Genomic DNA, 22,695 nt, shown 5'->3' with positions numbered 1-22,695 from the left:
GGGACTCCAGGATCATGACCTGAGCCGAAGGCAGTCGCTTAACCAACTGAGCCACCCAGGCACCTTGCCTTTCACTTTCTTGATGGTGTCTTTTGAAACATATTTTTTATTTTGAATAAGAACAGTTAATTTTTTATTTTGCCAGTTGTCCTTTTGGTGTCATACCTGTAGAGGAGTATACTTCGGATTAAAGTGCTTTACAGAAGATAACCCAGAAAACACTGCTGGTGAAAATCACACAGTGTAGTTTTGAGTATTTAGCTATCTTAGTATATGTCAGCCAATAAGAAAGTTTTATTTTCCTTATTAGTTAATGACTTGGAAGATAGGAAAGCTAACAGATGGTGATTATTTTAAATTTCAGAAATTCTTTTAAGTAGCATCTAAATAAATTACTCAGTACTAGTCTTCTAGCTAATATTTCTACAATTATTTGAAGTTCAAAGATACTTTTATAAATAAATATTTTCCTAAACATCAGGGGCTAATAGGTAGGGTTTGTTCCTAACATCTATCCATTTGTGTGGATTTAAATTATAGTAATAGCTGTATAGTATTGTTATGGATGTAGCATGATTTGCTTATTTTTAGTCTGCTCTACTTTTTTCTTAAATTGAGTTAAATCAATTTAAACCAGTTATCTTGATATACCACATGGTTGTACCAAGGTAGAATGCTGTTTGGTACTGGATTTAAAGAGTCTGTGGACCCTGACAGGAATTAAAATTTTAAATTCTGCAGTAGCTTTTAAAATTCAAATATCATTTTAGCATCTTCCCTATGTTTTCATTAACTATTTAACTTTTTGTGCCCCTTTTTTGTATCGGGTACAGTGCTAGGTTCTGGAGATAACAAGGTAAATAAGATCTGATCCCTGCTAGAGATTTCATAATCTGTATGTAGTGACAAGTTCTGTGAGATATGCGTTATGTGCTGTGATGAAAGAGCAATGATTCCTGCTTTTAGTTAAGATGATGGGATATATGACGTGGTATCTGAACTAAATAGTAGAACAGAAGAAAGAATAATGTATATAGAGTGGACATAGCAGAATCATGACATGTTTGTAACAGAAATAGGCCAGTATGAATAGAGTAGCTTGAGTCTGCCAGGGGTAGGTAAGTTATGAAGGGTCTTTTTTTTTTTTTAAAGATTTATTTATTTATTTATTTATTTATTTATTTGAGAGCAAGAGAGAATGGGGGTGGGGAGGGGAGAGGGAGAGAGAGAATCTCAAGCAGAGTCTCTGCTGAGCATGGAGCCAGACATGGGGCTGGATTTCACAACCCTGAGGTCATGACCTGAGCCAAAATCAAGAGTTGGACGGACACTCAACCACCTGAGCCACCCAGGCACCCCCCAACAAAGGGTCTCAAATCCTTGCTAAGGCTTGTGAATTCAGAAATAGTGGAGAGCCATTGGAGGCTTTGAGCACATGAGGAACATCTGTACTTACAAGCATAACTGATGGCAGTGTGGCAAGTGAATTAGAAAAGAGAAAGACAAGGGGCACCTGGGTGGCTTAGTCGGTGAAGCGTCTGCCTTCGGCTCAGGTCATGATCCTAGGGTCCTGGTCTCGAGCCCCGCATCGGGCTCCCTGCTCAGTGGGGAGCCTGCTTCTCCCTCTCCCTCCGCCCCTCCCCCTGCTTGTGCACCCTCTCTCTCACTCTCTCTCTCAAATGAATAAGTAAAATCTTTTAAATAAAAAAAAAAAGAAAAGAGAAAGACCGGAGTTCTGAAGAACATTGGGAAGGCTGTTTGCAGTAGTCTACATTAGTGGTCTTCAAATCTTTGATTACTCATCCCCATTAGTTAAAATATGTTTGACCATGGACTGAACAATAAATAGATAAATAAATGTATATGCACGCATTTAAAGTTTTTAAATTTATAGAAATGTACCACTATTCTGACATATTATAACTATAGAAAAAGGCAGGAAACAATATTTTGAAATAAACTATTTAAAAATATATTTAATAATTTGAAATTTTCAGGTTCATGTACCAAAACCTGATTGAATATATGCCACGCACTTGGACTGAAATAAGTTGCAACATGCTAAAAATGAATGAATGAGAGTTCCACTGTTGATTCTCTTTTTTTAATTGAAATATAGTTGACATACAATGTTATATTAGTTTTAAGTATACAACATAGTGATTTGACAGCTCTGTATGTTATGCTGTGCTCATCAAGACAAGTGTAGTTAACATCTGCTACCATACAATGTTGCTGCAGTACACTGTTAACTCTTATATGTTGCAGAAGTCCTATTATTCTCTTAGGGTTCCTGGTGCACCATATGTTACATCTGATCATCTTACATGGGCTAAGTGAAGACCTCAGTGTCAATCCATATTCATGAATGTTAATAAATCTTAATTTCTCATTATTAGATGAAAATTAAATGTAAATACTTACTTTTTCCCCTCATACTCTAGCATATCCCATAGCATCTCTGATACGTACTTTTCTGGATTAGAGGTAGTGTTTTCTAAGACTTCACCACCAGCAGTGGCAGTGGGGATGAAGGAAGAGCTTTAGATGTAACATTTAGAAGAATGAATAATTTAGCTGTGGAGGGAAAGGAAAGAGAGAAGAATGGCTTCATCGTTCCTAGTTTGTGCAATAGTGATGGCTTTAAAAGAAATACAGATGGTGAAAGGACCAAGTTTTTTATTTTCTGTTTTGGATATTTGGAGATTGAATTGTATAAGAAACATCAAAGTAGAGAGGTTCAGTAGATTATTGGAAATAAGTGCCTAGAGCTCAGGAAATAAGTCAATTTAGAGATTAAGATTTGAGATGTGTCAGCATATACGTGATAGTTAAAAGCTAGGGAAAGTGAGCAGAATCAAGATAAGAAGATTGAGAATGGATCTCTGGGGATACTGTTGTTTTCAGTTTTGCCAGTGAAGACACTTAGATTGGAAAAGTAGGAGAACCAAAGTATAAGCTGTTTCAGAGAAGGTAAAGAAAGGATCATGATTTTCAAGGATTGATCACAGTGGCAAATGCTAAAAGAAGCCGGGATGTAAAAGCTGAAAAGAGACCATGTCTTTTAAGAAGTCAGTGGTGGCCTAAAGGAGAAGTGTTCTAGAACAGAGCTGTTAGTGTAAGCCAGATTGAGTTAAAAAATGATTTCTCAATCTAAAGTAACCTGTCAGTTATCTGTGAATACTAGAAATGTTTACTCCACTGGATTAGCAAGTGTAGTTATATAAAATTATGAAAGAATTCATACCCGTGTTAAGTGATTATGAAGGTAGTTTTTAATAGAATGCTCTGGTGTACTACAGATTTTATATTATAAACTACTAAAAATTTTATCTAAAGTATAACACCTTTCTTCTGTACTCTGTGTCTTTTAAACTTTATCTTAAACTTTCCCAAAAGTATTCATTGGCTACCTTCTCTGTTACTTATTGAAGAGTTATGAAGATAAATTCAAGGTTGGAAGGATACAAGGAGAGACTGCCAGCTGTTTTAGTTGTGTTTTATAAGCAGCCTCTGGGTGATTTTACCATCTTGTTATACCTTCACGGTCTTCCTTCTTTCTGTCTATACTATAGTGACAGATTAATTTATCGTAGCTGTGAATACTAAACTAATGTGAATAGTCACTTTCAGGGGAAAATATTATTTCATGTCTTCTCGTATCAACTAAAATATTTCCCATTCTTCCTTTTGGGAGCAGAGAATAAGCGATAACTAGAAATAAGATGAAGGTGGGTCTCTATGAGCATATAGAACAATTAATGAAAATAATTTCTTCTTCTTTTTACATTAAAATTTCCCTCTCCTACCATTTTTCTGCTGCATGAGTCAGGTGGTAAAGTGGAACTTACTGAAACCAATATTAAATTTTACTTTACAGTCTGTGCACCAGAGCTTGATGGAGTCAAAAGACTTGGTACCAGAATGTAGGAAGTGGTGGTTGAGGTAAGAGTGGGAAAGGTAGGCTGTAGCTCTTTGTAAAACCTAATGTACTCAGGTTCCATTTTTGTAGTAATCACCAGATATTCTTAAGGATTTTTAAATTCTATCCCAAGGTTCTACAAAAATGCATCATATTATACTCTGCAAGAATTCTTTCCTTCTCAGACCAAGGTCATTAGTCAAAGGAAGCCACTAAAGATTGCCTACAAGTTCTTATCCCCATTTACTCAGATTTTCTTTCTCAAATTGCTTTCCTAAATACTGCTTTAGAAGTTAAAATATTTTGCATATTTTGGTAATTGTAATTTAACTACAGTATACACTTGAATGTTGTGCTAAGGGGCGCCTGGGTGGCTTAGTCGGTTAAGCAGCTGCCTTCAGCTCAGGTCGTGATCCCAGGGTCCTGGGATCATCGAGCCCCATGTCGGGCTCCCTGCTCAGTAGGAAGCCTGCTTCTCCCTCTCCCACTCCCCCTGCTTGTGTTCCCTCTCTCACTGTCTCTCTCTCTGTCAAATAAATAAATAAAATCTTTATAAAAAAAAGTGTTGTGCTAAAATTTCTACATTTGAACAAAAGGTCAAAGGATTCTCCCCCATTGTTATAATAAAAAACAACTGCACCTAAGACAAAGACAGTTCCACAGTTGTGACATAGAAAATTCAGTTCACAGTTTATGTTAATTACCAGAATTTAGTCTCTGTATTAATTTACTTTGATACTAATACATTGTGGGGTATCTGTTGTTTGGAAGACTTCAATATTTCAATATAGTCTTGAAGTATATTTGTGAGATAATTATCCTTAAATTTTTATATAAAAATAGTACATATATTTGCTTTTTCCCCCAAAAGTACTTTCACTAATATCCCATATGGTCCCTGTAACAGCCCAGAGACTATTATCCCATTTTTATTGATGAAGGAACTAAAGTCAGAGAGGCAAGGTAACTTTCATAACAACCTAGTGGCAGAGTGGGACTAAAAACTCATGTCTACTTACTTCTCTTCCAGTGCTTATGTTAGCACATGTAAAGGTTTCTCAAATTGACAATTTCCCAATTCAAATTTTCTTCATAATACAGTGAACACCTTTGCTGCTATCACTGAATAGATGACTAGGTAAATTACTATTTTAGAGTTTTTCTTTAGTTCCACATGCCTGCCTGATGAACATTCTAATACATTACCCTTTGTCATGGTATCTTTTGAGGTAACAAGTTAAAATTTGCAGTTCCTTGATTTGTCATTTTCTTAATTTGCATACTGAAGTTTCATTAAAACTCTAAATATAGTGGCGCCTGGGTGGCTCAGTTGTTAAGCATCTGCTTTTGGCTCAGGTCATGATCCCAGAGTCCTGGGATTGGATCGAGCCCTGTATTGGGCTCCCTGCTCCGTGAAAAGCCTGCTTCTCCCTCTCTCACTCCCCCTGCCTGTGTTCCTTCTCTTGCTTTCTCTCTCTCACTGTTAAATAAATTAAAAAAAAAAAAAAAAAACCCTCTAAATATATCAGTTACATCATCTTAGTGAGAGATTAAAGAGACATGATAATAAATGATGGTCCTTAGAAAAGCTGATTCTAACCTATGTTTCCTTTTGAAACAGGTTTTAGCAGTTATGAACTTAAAAGTAATATAATGATAGAATTGCCCAGTGTATATAGAATTCTAACACCATTCTATTAAGGCTCTGAGAGCTTGAGTTCAATGTTTAGTGTAATTATTCATAAAGAAGTTTTTATATCTGATGCCATGATAAAATCTGCAGTGTTTCATTATTTGGTATTCTCCTATTTAAATTTTACTCTTAGAGGGGATTGCAGAGATTATTCATTTCAGCCTTCTGGTTGGCATCTTCTAGTTGGTATCTTCCATGACATAACTGCTGCTTGGGCTGTTCTAGCAAGGGTGAACTTAGGTACTTTATAAGATAGTGTAATCCACTTGTGAATAATTCTGGTGGGAAATTTTTGCTCCAAGTCTAGCTCCTGTATCTTTCCAATTATTTGTGAGTTCTGTCCTAATTCTGTCCTTTCATACAAGGTAGATTTTCTGCTTAGTTCAACAATATGACAGTCCATCAAAATAGCCGGAGGCTTCTATAGTTTTCTTTGAGTCTTTCCTATTCCAGACTTGAAGTCCTTAGTTTGATTTATTTTTACTCATGTTACATGAATTGCTATCAGAAAAAAAAAAATTAGAAAAAAAATTTTCTATCTGGTTATGTTTCATTTTTTTAGGGTCTTAAATTTTTCCAAATTGAACAGAGGACTTCAGAATGTGAAATGACTATATAATATGTGATGGGATGGTTCCATGCTTTATACTGGGCACTTAAATATATGCAACCTAATTTTTTTTAATTTTGAGGAAGCTACATCCCACTATTAGCTCATTCTGGACTCAAGAGTCACCTAAAGCCCCTTTCCACAAAGGCAGTGAGTAAGTTCACATCCTTTAATCTGTTCTTTTTGCAGTTGAGCTTTTTAAACAGAAATGTTTAGATTTTACAATTGTCCCATTATATTTCATCTTCATTGAGTTCATTATTGTAGTGTTTAGTAACATTTAACACACTCATGTGTTTTTAGCATACTAACTGTCTCCCAAGTACGTATAATTTGAGGGCTTCTTAACAGGTATTTTATTCTTATTTACTATATGTAGAGCACTAGATATATTTCTTTTGTTTATGGTATTGATAGTTTGGGGGGACCACTTTAGAAGTTTATTCTGATTAAAAGTTCCCGTGAATGTCCTAGTTAACTTAGAAAAAGAAGAGGAACTTGCCCTGCCCCATGTTATAGTATTATAAAACACTTTAGTAATTGTGAAAACATAAAATACTTGTTTAAGAACAGACAGATAGGCCACTGGGACAATATAGAGACTCAAGAGCCAGATTCATTTATATGTTGAGAACTTATAAGATGAAAATGGCATTTGATTTATTTATTTATTTTAACATTGCTCTCAAAGTCATGACTGTGAGATCAAGACCTGAGCCGAGATCATGAGTCGGACACTTAACATGGCATCAGAACTGAGCCACCCAGGCACCCCAAAAAATGGCATTTTAAATTGATCGGTTATGTATAGACTATTTAGTAGATGGTGTGGGACCACTGGCTTACTATATGGTGAAAAATAAAATAGAGTCCTTATATAACACTGTTTATAAAGAAAGACCTCAGATGGATTAATGGCCAAAATAATACAGATAAAACTATATATAGATAGATAGATATAAAACTATATATAAATAACTATATATAGACAAAACTATAGTTGATAAAACACTTTGTGATTTAGTATTAGGAAAGTAATTCTCTTTTTTTTTTAAGATTGATTTTATTTATTTGAGAGAAAGTTTGAGAGCATGAGCGGAGGGGGAGGGGCGGAGGGAGGCGGACAAACAGACTTCGCACTGAGCAGAGAGCCTGACGCAGGGCTCAAAAGCATGAAACCATGGGGCACCTGGGTGGCTCAGTTGTTAAGCGTCTGCCTTCGGCTCAGGTCATGATCCCAGGGTCCTGGGATCGAGCCCCGCATCGGGCTCCCTGCTCAGCGGGAAGCCTGCTTCTCCCTCTCCCACTCTCCCTGCTTGTGTTCCCTCTCTCGCTGTGTCTCTCTGTCAAATAAATAAGTAAAATCTTAAAAAAAAAAAAAAAAAAAAAGGCATGAAACCATAAGGTGAAAAATGATTCATTTGAAGATACAATATTAAGGATTTCAGTTTGATTAATACATAGATATTGTTAACAGGCAGATAACATTTGGAAGATATTTGCAGTAACTAAACCTGTTAATAAATTAATATCTGGACTATCAGGCTATCAGAGAAACTCCTTCAATTCAACAAGAAGACTGGGGCCCCAATAGAAAAATGAGCAAAGGAAACAACAGGGAATTAACAAAAGAAACAGGCACATGAAGGAATGCTCAAATTCATTAGTAATAGAAATCCCAATTAAAATTTTAGTTTTACCTGCTAGGCTAGCAAAAAATGCAAAGTAGAGCTGGATAATACCAAATCTTGTCTGGGATATGGGGAAATAGGAACCTCCAGGAATGTAGATTGTATAGCCACTCTGGAGAGCAGTTTGGCCGTTCTTCATCATTTGGTTGATAAAATTCACTTGGACCTAACAGTTTTGTTCCTGGGCATATAGCCAGAGATTAATTCTCATACAAGTCCATAAAGGGATATAGTAAGAGATAATGCATTGCACCATTGTTTTTGGTGGCTGGCAGTTAAAGTCTGCATTGTTGGGTGAATGGATGGACAACATATGGAGCACTTTGCATCAATCAGAAACAATGAACTAAGTGTCCCACAGAAATATGAATACATTTTAAAAACCTAGTGCCAGGGGCGCCTGGGTGGCTCAGTTGGTTAAGCGACTGCCTTCAGCTCAGGTCATGATCCCAGGGTCCTGGGATCGAGCCCCACATCGGGCTCCCGGCTCCGCGGGAAGCCTGCTTCTCCCTCTCCCTCTCCCCCTGCTTGTGTTCCTGCTCTCGCTGTCTCTGTCTCTGTCAAATAAATAAATAAAATCTTTAAAAAAAAAAAAAAAAAAAAAAACCTAGTGCCAGAGGATAAAGGTGGGAATATAAGCAAACAGAAGGATGTTCATCAAACACATTAGAAGAAATAACTTATTGGGAAGAAGAAGAGAGCTTAGGAAATGGAGGTGGAAGGAAAGAAGAGAAGTCTCGTACAGATGAATGGTTAAAATAAGCCATGAATCCAGGAGTATGATTAACTTAACTTTTTTTATCTGGGACATAAAAGTTGGGTTTGTACTCATTCGGCAATGATATGTAAATTGGGTTGGAGAAGAAAAGATTAAAGGCATAAAAAACAAGAGACTTAAAATAATCCAGGTACTGGAACATGAGGTTATAATTTAGAATGGTGGTAATTGGGAATAAAAAGTAAAGGACTAATGTGAGAAATACTGCAGAGGTGAGGTCAGCAACTAATTGGATGAAGAGATGAGCCAGGTTTTGAATCTCGGTAAATGGGGAGAGGGAGGCCCCAGTAAAGAGGAGCAACAAATAGGATAACCAGAAAACATGGGGGAGATATGTTGAATTCAGCTTTAGATTCCATTGGAGGTTCTAGCAGTTTATTGAGGTAGATTGTCCACTGGTAGAACATTCATGAAGAATATAATGTGCTAGATATCGAAACAGAACATTTTTTATCCCTAAGTTGTTTTAGCACAGCTATTTTAATCTCCTCCAACCATTTTGATCTTTAGAGTGGTTTGATTGGATTGCCAGGATTTGGTAAGCTTAAAGTTATACCAATTTACTGTTGAGTAAAAATGACAAAATAGTCAAAACATTCTGACAAATTAGATCTGTAAAGTTTCACCTAAGCAACTGGACTTGATGATAATGGCTGCAGAAGAAAATTGTAAATGGCAGAAAATTTTGAAAATTTGTTTTGTATGTAAAAATGGATGTGAGTCAAATCTTTTTTGTAAAATTTACTCTAAAAGAGGCTTAATCTTGATTTAAATAGTTTCAGCAAAGTGAAATTGAAGAAGAGGAAAAATAGAAATTTTGAGCATGTAGAAAATTGCTCTTAAGTATCAAGTCAGCTCAATTATTTTGTATCAGAGAATGCCTTTTTCTCTCCTTTCTCTCCTCCCTACCCATAGGCTAGAATTGAAAATTTTTTTCCCATTCTTTTAAATGTATTGTAAATTATACCAGTAATATGTAAGTATACTCTCATCATAATATATTTTGATGATGTAGACAAAATAAAAAATTGTTCTTCATTCCTCTCACCAGAGGTAACCACTGTATCTATTTGGTACATATCCTTCTAGATATCTTTCCACTGCTTTTACAAGTAATGTATGTATAAAAATAAATGTTGAGTTGTGGATATTTTGTATTACTCTCACTACAGTCTAATTTTTTTAATGTAAAAGTCTTGAGTATCTTTCCACGTAAGTATATATTGGACAAAAATGTTTGCTGGGGGAAAACAGGTTTTGGAATATTCTTACTGGCTAGGTAATATTTTAAGGATGGGGAAAGGGGTTGAAAAGGATTGGGGGGGTACAAGTGTGTTTATTGCTCTCAAGAATCTCACAGTCTAGTAGAAGTGAAGTATACAATAATTATAATACAGTGGAGTAAATGTTCTAATAGATATATGTACTAGGTGGTATTTGAGCACAGAGTGAAGAGCATCAAACTCTTTGATAGAGAAGTGCATGTGTCAGGTAGTGCTCAGAGATGGTAAGAGGGATTTAGGATCATTTTCTAAGGATAATATTTTGCAGGTTTACTGAGGCCCAGAATGATTAAGTAATTCACTGGATTCATTCTTTTATGCCTTTTGTGAAATTCATATCCCTTGCCAGAAATCAGTCTTTCTGGTATCCTAAGGTATGGTCCTGAAAGCAATACCTTTATCAGTATGATTGTCTTTTAGAATTTTGGCAGCTTTAAATAGTGCAAGAATTACTTTATTTTGTATTTTGTATTTCATCATGCAAAGGATTATGTGAATCTATTTTTTCCCTTTTTTAGGGAGGTGGTTGACTCAATGGTTCAGCATTTTAAAGTGACTATATTTGGGGACCGTAGACCAGTTTATGATGGAAAAAGAAGCCTTTACACAGCCAATCCACTTCCTGTGGCAACTACTGGGGTAAGATGCATTCCTTTATTGAAAAGCTATTCTTTTCCAATATCTCCCTTTATTTTTTATTTTTATTTATTTACATTTTTCTTTTTTGAGAGAGATTGAGTTGGGGGAAGGGGATCTCAAGCAGGCTCCATGGAGCCTGACACAGGGCTCGATCCCATGACCTTGAGATCCTGACTCAAGCTTAAACCAAGAGTCAGACACTCAACCAACTGAGCCACCCAGGCACCCCACAATATCTCCCTTTAAATGCATTTATTACCATTATATTATAGTCCATATATACATGAGTGTATTATTTATCTTTTTATTTTGAAATAATTTTATTTTTTCCAGTTTTTTTTTTAAAGATTTTATTTATCTGAGAAGAGAGAGCAGGGGAGAGGGAGGGGCAGAGGGAGAGAAAGAGGGGTAAGCGGACTCCCTGCTCAGCAGGGAGCCTGATGTGAGGCTCAATCCCAGGACCCTGGGATCATGACCTGAGCCAAAGGCAGATGCTTAACCCACTGAGCCACCCAGGCACCCCTTGAAATAATTTTAAACATACCGAAAAGTTGTAAGAATCAAAGAACTCATGTAGACCTTTTACCCAGATTCACTAGTGTTCCTTAACTTTTACCACATTTGTCTTATCATTCTTTCTTTCTTTTGTTGTCTTTATAGATATTTATATAGAGTGAGATACACATACATACTTAATTTTTCCTGAACCATTCAAGAGAAGGTTGCATGTGTCATGCCCTTTAATATCTATTTCCTAAGATCAAGGATAAAAATCATAGTACAATTATCCGCTCTACTAAATTTTTCATTGATATACTTTTATCTAATCAACAACCCGTATTCCAATTTTGTCATTTGTTCCACTGATGACTTTTAGCATTTTTCCCCCTCTAGTACAAAATTCAGTCCAGGTTCATGATTGTATTTAGGTAACACGTCTTTTTTTGTTTTTTTTAAGATTTATTTATTTAGGGGTGCCTGGGTGGCTCAGTCAGTTAAGCGTCTGCCTTCGACTCAGGTCATGATCCCAGGGCCCTGGGATCGAGCCCTGCATCGGGCTCCCTGCTCGGCGGAAAGCCTGCTCCTCCCTCTCCCACTCCCCCTGCTTGTGTTCCTGCTCTCACTAACTCTCTATCTCTCTGTCAAATAAATAAAATCTTTAAAAAAAAAAAAAAAAGATTTATTTATTTATTTATTTATTTGAAAGAGAGAGCAAGCACATGAGCAGGGTGGGGAGGGGCAGAGGGAGAGGAAGAGATTCTCAAGCAGATCCCCATCGAGAACGGAGCCCAATGCAGGGCTCACTCCCACAAACCTGAGATCATGACCTGAGCTGAAATCAACAGTCAGATGCTTAACCCACTGAGCCACCCAGGTGCCCCAAGATACCACATCTTTTTAGTCTTCTTTATTCTGGAACAGTTTCCCAGCCTTTTTCTTTTCCTTTCATGACATTAACATGGTAGAAGATTACAGATGAGTTGTTCTGTAGACTGTCCCTCAATCTGGGTTTGTCTGGTTTTCTCTTGATTAGATTCTGATTAAGCATTTTTGGCAGAAATAATTACACAAGTATTCTTTCCTTATCAGTGGATCATATCAGGAGGCGTTAATATGTATTTGTTCCATTAATGGTGATATTAAGTTTGATCACTTGGTTAAGGTACCAGCTAGTATCTGCCAGGTTTCTCCTCTGAAGTTTTTCTTTTTTCTCTTTATGTTTGTGAGGAGATTTTATTTTTAATTGTGGTAAAATACACATAACATAAAATTTACCATCTGAGCCATTTTTAATGTACATTTTAGTGGCATGAAGTACATTCACAACCATCACGACTGTCTATCTCCATAACTCTTTTTATCTTATAAAACTGAAACTGTACTCATGAAACACTAAGTCCCCATTTTCCCCTCCCCTCAGCCCCTGGCAGCCACCATTCTACCTTTTGTCTCTATGACTTTGACTACTCTCAGTGCCTCATCTAAGTGGAATCATACAATATTTGTGTTTTTGTGACTTATTTCACTTAGCCTTACGTCCTCAGAATTCATCCATGTTGTTGCATGTGTCAGAATTTCCTTCCTTTTTAAGGCTGAATAATATTCTATTGTGTGTATATACCACATTCTGTTTATCCATACACCTGTTGATGAACACCTTTTGGCTATTACAAATAATGCTGCTGTGAACATGGGTGTACAAATATCTCTTTTAGTTCTTGCTTTCAGTTCTTTTGTGTATAAGTAGTAATTCTATTTTTAACATTTTGAGAAATCACCATACTGTTTTCCACAGTGGTTGTACCATTTTACTTGCACACCAGCAATGCACAGGGGTTCCAAATTCTCTACACCCTTGCCAAAACTTGTTGTTTTCTGGGGGTTTTTTTTATTGTAACCATCCTAATGGGTGTGAGATTATATCTCACTGTGGTTTTGATTTGCATTTCCCTAATGATTAGTGAGTTGAGCATCTTTTCATGAGCTCATTTGTGTACCTTCATCCTTTGCTCATTTTTTAAATTGGGATTAGTTGTTGTTGAGTTTTAGGGATTCTTTATATATTCTTATCAGATACATGATTTGCAAATATTTTCTCACATTTTGTAGGTTGCCTTTTTTTTCACTTTGTTGATCATGTCCTCTGATGCACAGAAGTGTTTTTGGTTTTGTTTTTTGTTGTTTTTTGAGTAGGCTCCACACCCAGGGTGGGGCCCAACATGGGGCTTGAACTGACGACCTTGACTGAGATCAAGACCTGAGCTGAGCTTAAGAACTGGATGCTTAACCTACTGAGCCACCTAGGCGCCCCTAAAAAGTTTTTAATTTTGATGTGGGAAATACTTTTTTTTTTCTTAAGATTTTAAAAATTTGTTTATTTTAGAGAGAGAGTGCAAGCCAGGGGGTGGGAGGCAGAGGGAGAGAGAAAATCTCAAGCACACTCCCTGCTGAGCAGGGCACCCTATTTATGCAGGCTCAGTCTCATCACCCTGAGATCATGACCCCAGCCGAGATCAAGAAGAGTTGGTCACTTAATCAACTGAGCCACCCAGGCTCCCGGATATAGGAGATACTTTAAGGATCCTGTTTCTCATTAGATTTTTAAGTAATTGATGCTTCTTGCTTGGAAGGATTATTACTGTGTAGTAATGGTGATTTTCTAATTCTGTCATTCCTTCTACATTTATTAGTTGGTATTGACTGTAACGGAGAGCATTTTCTTTTCCCTAATTTATTTATCCTTATTTATTTCACTGCCCCAGTTGTCCCAGATTTGGCCATTGGGAGCCCCTTTAAGCTGGTTCCTGTTTCCTTTTTACACTACACACTTTTTTTGAGTACTTCCTTACTTTCTGGCACAAGATGATCCAGGCTCCTTTTATGTTTTCCCTGCTGCAGCCATGCAACTGGCCCTTTCTCAAAGGAGCAATGGTGTCTTTTAGTTGGGGGATGCAACTTAGAAACCAAAATCTGGGTATGTATTCATGCTGCTGGGGTATAGGTGTTTCTAAAATGGACAGAGATCGGAAATAAAAATATATAAATAAGCAAATAAAAGAGACAATATATAATAAATATTACGTGTCATGAAGTGAACCTACCATAATAAGTATCCTACACAAGTACTACTTACTGTGTAATATACTATATATATATATAGGAAATCATGAGTTCAAACTGATCCTTTAAGTTTCAGTTTATCCCCCCAGGATTCTTCCTCTACTCCCCACATTGCATATTTGTATCTTCCTTCTTTTTTGAACCTCAAAACATCACTGCCTTTATTCATTTGTTCAATTTATAAAACATTTATAAAATCCTTTCAGAATTGCTATACCATACCACCCGCCTCTCCTCCACACCCCCAATTGAGAATATATTCAGTATACCGTGTTCAAGAGTTCCTTGCATTAATATTTTCTTTTTTCCCCTTTTTTCAGTGTGGTTAGGTTATTCATTTGAAACACATTTGGTTTCATTTGATTTTGTTTATATTTTAATTTTTTCACTTCATCCTTCTTGATTTTATTTTTAATTTTTTAACTGATAAAACTTTATTTAAAAAAAAAAAGCTTTATTTAATATGGTTCCAGAAATCAAAACTATACTGAAAAATATACTCAGTATTGTTATTCCTCCTTTATTTCTTCCAGTCTGTTTCTTCCCATCCTTTGAAAGTAACCAGTTTGTTTCTGGTTCATGCTTCTTGTGTTTCCTTTTGCAGAAATAAGATAAATGTATATTTTCCCATTTTCTCCTTTTTCACACAAAAGATGGCATACTATTTGTAATCTTGTGTACTTTGCTTTTTTTTGCTTAACAGTATAACGGAGATTATTGATTTAGCATTGAGGTTGGTTTTTTATATTTCCTCTGTTTTTTCTTAAATATCTTTTAAAAATAATTGTACTTATCTTTTTCAACTTATCAATTATTTCCCCATCAACAGGTAGATTTAGATGTTACTTTACCTGGGGAAGGTGGAAAAGATCGACCTTTCAAGGTGTCGATTAAATTTGTCTCTCGGGTGAGTTGGCACCTACTACACGAAGTACTGACAGGACGGACCTTGCCTGAGCCACTGGAATTAGACAAGCCAATCAGCACTAATCCTGTCCATGCCGTTGATGTGGTGCTACGACATCTGCCCTCCATGAAGTGGGTGCTTCTGGCTTTCTTTCCTTTTTAGATTTTCAGTGTGAAGGCTTTCTTCCCAAGAGTGGGTTGTGCAAGCCTCCTTTGATTAACCTTCACATGTTGTATGTTTTGATTACTTCATTTAAAGAATAGCATGCATAAAAGTTCATTGACAGAAGAAGTAAGTTACAGAAAAAATTCTGATTTTTGAAAGTGAATGCACATCATTAAGGTAGCTATTCTAGTGTGGATACCTTTTAGAAAAATGTCCAACCTTTATCTTAGAAGCTGTAAATCTTGAATAACTGACATATTTAGTTAAGTCCCCTTGTTCTAAAGGTAATTTCATTGTTTATACAATAATATCAATTTGTGTTGAAATTGCTACTCTCTTAATCACACTATCACCTCACAAGTGTATGTTTGTATTTGTGTGCCTCTATAGGATCAGTGTGTCTTTTTAAAGAAAAATATATTTTGGAAACACATTTATAGAAATAGCCTTTCAATCAATATTTATTTACTCTTTAGCATTTCCTAAGGTTGGAACTGGTGTTTCTTTTCATCTGTTTCTAAGAAAGTATTTTAAATAAAATTTATTCTTAACCAAACTAACATTAGTTTAAGGATGATAGAATTTCAGTAAAGGATGCTGATGGTTTTTGTTTTGGTTTTGGTTTTCATTTAGAATGGCTGCTTTCTGCTTTCACAAATTTGGAAAATATTTAGTTTCATATATTCCTAATGATAAGCATCATTAGGATAAATTAAGTTTATGTGCTCTAGACTCACCTATTCTGCAGATTTAAATACCTGTATGGGAAGGAAAGGACTGAACATGACATTTTAATTTTTGTAGATATACACCTGTGGGGCGTTCCTTTTTCTCAGCTCCAGAAGGATATGACCACCCCCTGGGAGGGGGCAGGGAAGTATGGTTTGGATTCCATCAATCTGTTCGACCTGCCATGTGGAAAATGATGCTTAATATTGATGGTAAGGGAACTAAAACCGTATTCTGTAGTGGGTAGTTGATTCCTGTATTGCACGCATGCATCTGTGCATGTGTGTGTGTATGTGTGCAGTTTATATATAATTATATGTACTGGTGTCTTGGAAGTAATATTTGGACACATATTAAGACAGAGTTGAAAAACCTTTGTGTTTTTATTACATTTTGTTTAGAAAGCCTTTACAGAGAAGTTGTCCTGGAATGCTACTGAGCATGAAGTAAGCACATTAAAGCATATATAAAAGCCTTGAGATGATTATCTGAACAATCTCACTTTTGTCCTTTTAACTCTTAAGTCAGTATTTCATTATGAAATGTTTTAAAGGAAAAGTAGTCTGTTGGTCATGGTGACCCCACGTGTTAAACCTACTACTGATGCTTATAGTGGTGTTAATTGCATTCTCATTTTTGGCTCATAAATATTTTTGAGCATATATAAAAGTAGGGAGAATAGTATGATAAACTGCCACCTGTGTGCAAACTGTCAAGAATTTTCCACCTTTCCTTAAACTTTCTACATTTACTCCTCTAAGTCAAATCCCAGATAGCAAGTTATTTTGTCTCTACTACTATAGTATGTACCTCTAAAAAAAAATGGGTGTTTTCTTACACAGTCATAATGCCATTATCGTATTTAAGAAAATTTTGTATAAGATCCACGTATCATGTTTGGCTGATAATGTCTTTTAAACAGTAGTCCCATTTCCTTCTTCTTGTTTTGTTTTGTCTTTAATGCCATTGACTGGTTAGAGAAACTCTGCCACTTGTCTTGAAGAATATTCAAAAATCCACATTTGTCTTTTGTTCTTGTGGTGTCATTACCTTATTGCTCTGTCCCCTGTATTTCCTGAAAATGAAAGTTGGCCCTAGAAGTTTGATTCAATTCTGGTTCAGAATACTTCATACATACTTCATATTGTATCATATTAGGAGGCACAGTATCTAGGGGTTCCAATTTTAGTGATACTAAGATTGTTCTGTAGGTTTAGAGATCAGTAGGCCTGATCTCTCCATTGTAAATCTCCCAGTCAACCTTTCAATTACTAATAATCCATTCAGTAATCATTTGTTTCACTAGCGATTACCAAGTGGTATTTTTTCTAATTCTGTATTTATTAGTCTTTGATAGCTTTTTTGCTTTCTGACACAGGAGGATATTTCAGGCTCGTCTTATATTTCCTACCCTATACCTGGAATCAGCCATTCCTTCAGGGATCCCTAGATCTTTCCAGATCACTACATAGTTTCTGCATTGTTTTCAGTTGCTTCTGCTATTGTGGAAATGTCACCAAGGAGCTATATCTCAGAAGTCCTCTTTTGATGTACACGAGGGCTGTTTTCTTTCCCATTTCAGAACATCGTTTCCTATATATGTAGATGTATCTTTAGGATAGATTTCAGGAGGGAAGATTAATGGGTCAAGGGCAAACGTATTTGTAATTTTGATCATTATTGGCAGATTGTCCTCTGTAGAGGTTCTAAATATTGTGCATCAGTGAATGAGACTACCTGTTTTGTTGCCACTAGAAATGTCAAGCTCTAGATTCTATTAATTGGATTTGCAAGAAATCATTTCCTCATGTACTTTTATTTTGCATTTGGCCATATTTTCACATGTGTAAGGGTCACCTTATTTTTTTTTTTTATTAGCTGTTTGTTTATGTCTTTTGCCCTTTTTTTCTGTTGGATTTTCAGGTTTCTCATTTACTGAGAGCTTTCTAAATTAAGGAGATTAGCCCCTTGTGTTAGGAATTGCATTTATCCCTGATTATTTGTCTTTTAACCTTTGGTACAGTCTTGTTTTTGTATTTTGCCATGTAGAAATTTGTGTCTTTGGGGGTGGGGCGATGGTAAATACATATACACAAACACTTTAATGTAGTAGCCAATCGTTTCTTTTATGACTTGCAATATCTTATAGAGCTAGTCTCAAATTTCTCTTCAGGCTTTTCTAGGCTATTCTTATTTATTTTACCATGTAAGCTGTAGAAACACCAGTGGGTGTGGGAGGATGGGCTGTTATTTTTATTGAAATCTCATTACATTTATAAATTGTTAGGACAGGGCGCCTGGGTGGCTCAGTTGGTTAAGCGACTGCCTTCGGCTCAGGTCATGATCCTGGAGTCCCAGGATCGAGTCCGGCATCGGGCTCCCTGCTCGGCAGGGAGTCTGCTTCTCCCTCTGACCCTCCTCCCTCTCATGCTCTCTGTATCTCATTCTCTCTGTCTCAAATAAATAAAAAAAAAATCTTAAAAAAAATAATAAAAAATAAATAAATAAATTGTTAGGACAGATTGGCATCTTTAAGATACTGAGTCTTTCTGTCCAAGAAAACACTGTACCTTTCTATTGGTGCAAGATTACTTTTGTTTCCTTCAGGAGTGTTTTAAAGTTTTCCTCATGTAAAAGTTGCACATATTTTGCACATATTCCCCCCCCCTTTTTTTTTTGCTATGAAATGGATTTATAGATTCTAACTGGTTATTGTTTACATACATAAAGGCCTTTGACTTCTGTATACCTTTTTCTCTCTGCCTTACTGAATTCCATTTTTTTTATTCTTATGTTAATCCCCATACATTACATCATTAGTTTTAGATGTAGTGTTCCATGATTCATTGTTTGTGCATAACACCCAGTGCTCCATGCAGAATGTGCCCTCCTCAATACCCACCACCAGGCTAACCCATCCTCCCACCCCTGAATTCCATTTTTGTTTATAGTAGTTATTCAAGTGATTTTCTTGGCATTTCTAGGTTATAATCATTTCATCTACAGATAGTGATAGGTTTACCTCTTCCTTTGGATTTTTATACTTTTGATTTTTTTCTTATCAGATTATATTGACTAATTAGTGTTAAGCAGTAGTGATTAGTGGGCATCCTCTTTTTATTCCTTACCATAGAAAGGAATGCTTCCAATGTTTCTACATTAAGAATGATATATACATATATGTATGTATATGTATAAGAGCGTCTATTGATTCCTATTTTATTAAGTACTTTTAATTAAGAAAGGATGTTGAATTTTGTCAGATTTCTTTTTAGGAACAGTGGAGCTAATGATACGATATTTCTTGTCTTTTTAACAAACATTGAACCAGACTTGTGTTTCTGGATTCTTTTCATGTGATACTGTATTCTGTTTGCTAATATTTTACTTTTTTAATCAAAATGCAAAAGTAAGTTTAATCTGATCTGTAATCTTTTTTTGTGTAATCTTTTTCAAGTTTTGAATTAATCTTTTATCTCATAAAAAATTTGGAAGTTTTCATTTTCTAAGATGTACAAGTTTTTAAATTAGCTCTTTTAAGATTTGGTAGAATTCTATAAAATCTTGTGGAATGGTGTGTTTTGTTATGCTTGATTGGTAGTAGCTCTTAGAAAACTTCCATTTATTTTGTGAAAATCAATTTGTTTAGGCTCAGTTTGGGGTTCAATTTTGGTAGGTTACATCTTATTAGAAAATTATTTTATCTGTATTTGATTTTTTAGAGAGTTTTACATAGTTTCTTATTTTTTGAAATTGTGTCTACTTCTCTGGTGTCCCTCCATTTCTTATTTTGTGTATTTGTGTTTTGTCCGTTTTACTCTTGAGAGACAGTAGTTTAAATAACTGGTTTCAACACCCTCTCCCCCAAGCCACCTGGCAAAATAGCTTTTGAAACTTTTTTTTTTTTTAGCTCTCTGTTTTCTAAATTCTTAATTTCTGCTTTTAGCTTTATAAATGTTTTCCTCTACTTTTTTCTACTTTGTTACTTTAGTTGTTTTTCTGACTTTTTGAGCTATATTAGTAATTCATTTACTTTCATTTTTTTAATGATGAAATTATTTAAAACAATGAATTTTCTTCTGATCACTATTTTAGCTACATCCCAAAGCCTCTAATATGTAGAAGTTTTATTATTGTCTAGAAACACCACAAATTTCATTTGTATTTTCCCTCTTCTCCAAATGATGATTCTGAGAGACTTTTTAAATTTTCAGATTGAAGATCTTTTATTTTCTAATTTTGTTATAAATTTCTAGTTTTGTGGGTTGTTAATCAGAGAAGATGGCTTGTATTTCTCCTTTTAAAATTTGTTGAGGTATATTTTGTAGTCTAGGGGTGCCTGGGTGGCTCATTGGGTTAAGTGTCCCAACTCTTGGTTTCAGATCAGGTCATGATCTCAGGGTCATGAGATTGAGCCCTGCATCAGGCTCCGTACTCAGTGCAGAGTCAGCTTGAGACTCTTTCCCTCTGCCCCCCCCCCCCTTTGCTCCTTCCCCTGCTCACAGGTGCATGAGCTCTCTCTCTCTCAGGAAGGATTTGTTGAGGTGTGTTCTGTAGTCTAATACATAGTCAATTTTTGTGAAAGTTCGATAGCTATTTGAAAATACATACATTCAGGGTGCCTGGGTGGCTCAGTCGTTAAGCGTCTGCCTTCGGCTCAGGTCATGATCCCAGGGTCCTGGGATCAAGCCCCGCATCGGGCTCCCTGCTCCACGGGAAGCCTGCTTCTCCCTCTCCCACTCCCTTTGCTTGTGTTCCCTCTCTCACTGTGTTTCTCTCTGTCAAATAAATAAAATCTTTAACAAAAAAAAAAAAAAAGAAAGAAAGAAAATACATACATTCAATTATTAGGGTAGAGTTAAATGAATTTTCATCAGTGCTTACCATTTTGGTTATGTTGTTTTAGATAATTTCTGAGTTATTTTTGTTTACTTGTTCTCTCAGACTGGGAGAAAAATTTTTGAATTCTATTATTATTGTGTTTCTCCTAATATCTCCTGTGATTTCTACTTTCTTAATGTTGCTGCTATATTATTAAGGGCTTATATATACCTGTTTTCTTCATTGTGAATTGTACCCTTTACAATGATAAAGTGACTTTCTTTTTATACTTTGAGCTAAAAGTCTGCATAATCTAATGAAAGGATTACAATCCATGTATTTGTGAACCTTATCCTATCTGTTAACTTTTCCTTTCCTTTACCTTTTTTAATACTTTGTGAATCACAGATCTGTCTTGGAGACTGCATAGAATGGTTTTGCTTTGTGGGTCAGTCTAAAGCTTTTTTTCTGTTAATGGATGAGTTAAGCTGGATAGATAGGAAGGACATACATGCTTGGTCTTAGTTATGTCACATCATTTTATATTTTCTGATTATATGTGTTCTTGAAACTTCCAAGTGGTCTGTGTGCTTTTTAAATAATAGTTTTGATATTAAGAAGGGTTATTTTTCCCACTAGTGGTAAACCTTTATACTTACACCTTCATATAATACTCCTGTTTCTTTTTTTTTTTTAACTAATTTTTTTTTTTTTTGAAGTGTTGACACACAATGTTACATTAGTTTCAGGTGTACAACATGGTGATTGGACAAGTTTGTATAATATGCTATGCTAACCACTCATCTTTCTCTCTTTTTTTTTTTTTTTAAGATTTTATTTATTTGAGAGAGAGAGAGAGATAGTGAGAGAGAGCACAAGTGAGGAGGAGAGGGAGAAGCAGGCTCCCCGCAGAGCAGGGAGCCCAGTGCGGGGCTCGATCCCAGGACCCTGGGATCATGACCTGAGCAGAAAGCAGACGCTTAACCAACTGAGCCACCCAGGCGCCCCTCTTTCTCTCTTTTAAAGCAGTGTCTTTTTTCCTTAATAAGTAACAATTATATTAGCTTTTTTCTTTTCCTTTCCTTGTTTCTTCCCTCCTTTACTAATTAGTTTTAGCAAATATACCATTATTTTATTGTTCTTTATAATTTTAAGCTTTTACTATTTGACTTTCAACATTGACTCCTATCTATTACTATAAGGTACAGTCAGTGAGTTTATTCTACTTTTTGTTTTCCACTATTATTGATTTATTTGTATATATTATTATTCCTACATTGTTAGGAATTGTTGCATTCCATTCTGTCACCCGTATATCCATTTGCTTTCATCTCAAATCTACAGTTAAGTATACTTGTGCTGTCAGTCCTTTTGCTGAAATTTTTCCTGTCATCTGTTGGTTGCAGTTTGTCCTCAGTTGTTTCTTTTGTGTGTGTGTGTGTGTGTGTGTGTGTCTGTGGCTGTGTCTGTGTTTTGTAGTAGTTTATTTTTTTATTTAAATTCAATTAGCCAACATGTAGTACATCATTAGTTTTTGATGTACTGTCAAGTGATTCATTAGTTGTGTATAATACCCAGTGCTCATCAGATCACGTGCCCTCCTTAATGCCCATCACCCAGTTACCCCATCCCTCCACCCCTCCCTTCCGCAACCCTCAGTTTGTTTCCCAGAGTCAGGAGTCTCTCATGGTTTGTCTACCTCTCTGATTTCTTCCCATTCAGTTTTCCCTCCCTTCCCCTATGGTTCTCTGCTCTATTCCTTGTATTCCACATATGAGAGAAACCATATGACAGTTGTCTTTCTCTGATTGACTTATTTCACTTAGCATAATACCC

The 22,695-nt window shown here is 35.8% G+C and overlaps 1 protein-coding gene across 4 annotated transcripts in view; it reads left to right on the top strand.

Moving 5' to 3' along the window:
- The window catches only part of AGO3 (argonaute RISC catalytic component 3), a 133,844-nt gene that overhangs the window by 34,364 nt on the left and 76,785 nt on the right, over nucleotides 1-22,695 (top strand). For 2 of the 4 annotated variants that reach the window (XM_045898093.3, XM_064589465.1), the window contains 3 exons: nucleotides 10,496-10,616; nucleotides 15,067-15,275; nucleotides 16,114-16,250. In XM_045898093.3, the coding sequence (XP_045754049.1) occupies nucleotides 10,496-10,616; nucleotides 15,067-15,275; nucleotides 16,114-16,250 (467 nt within the window). Of the gene's footprint in view, nucleotides 1-3,880; nucleotides 3,946-10,495; nucleotides 10,617-15,066; nucleotides 15,276-16,113; nucleotides 16,251-22,695 lie in introns of those variants that run through there. The other 2 variants (XM_064589466.1, XM_064589470.1) reach the window with 2 other exon arrangements.

This window comes from Mirounga angustirostris, unplaced genomic scaffold (genome assembly GCF_029215605.1).
Source record: "Mirounga angustirostris isolate CCGP_5_RB_7025 unplaced genomic scaffold, mMirAng1.0.hap1 SCAF_4, whole genome shotgun sequence".
In the NCBI taxonomy this organism is placed as follows: domain Eukaryota; kingdom Metazoa; phylum Chordata; class Mammalia; order Carnivora; family Phocidae; genus Mirounga; species Mirounga angustirostris.
This window is presented reverse-complemented; position numbering and strand designations above follow the sequence as displayed.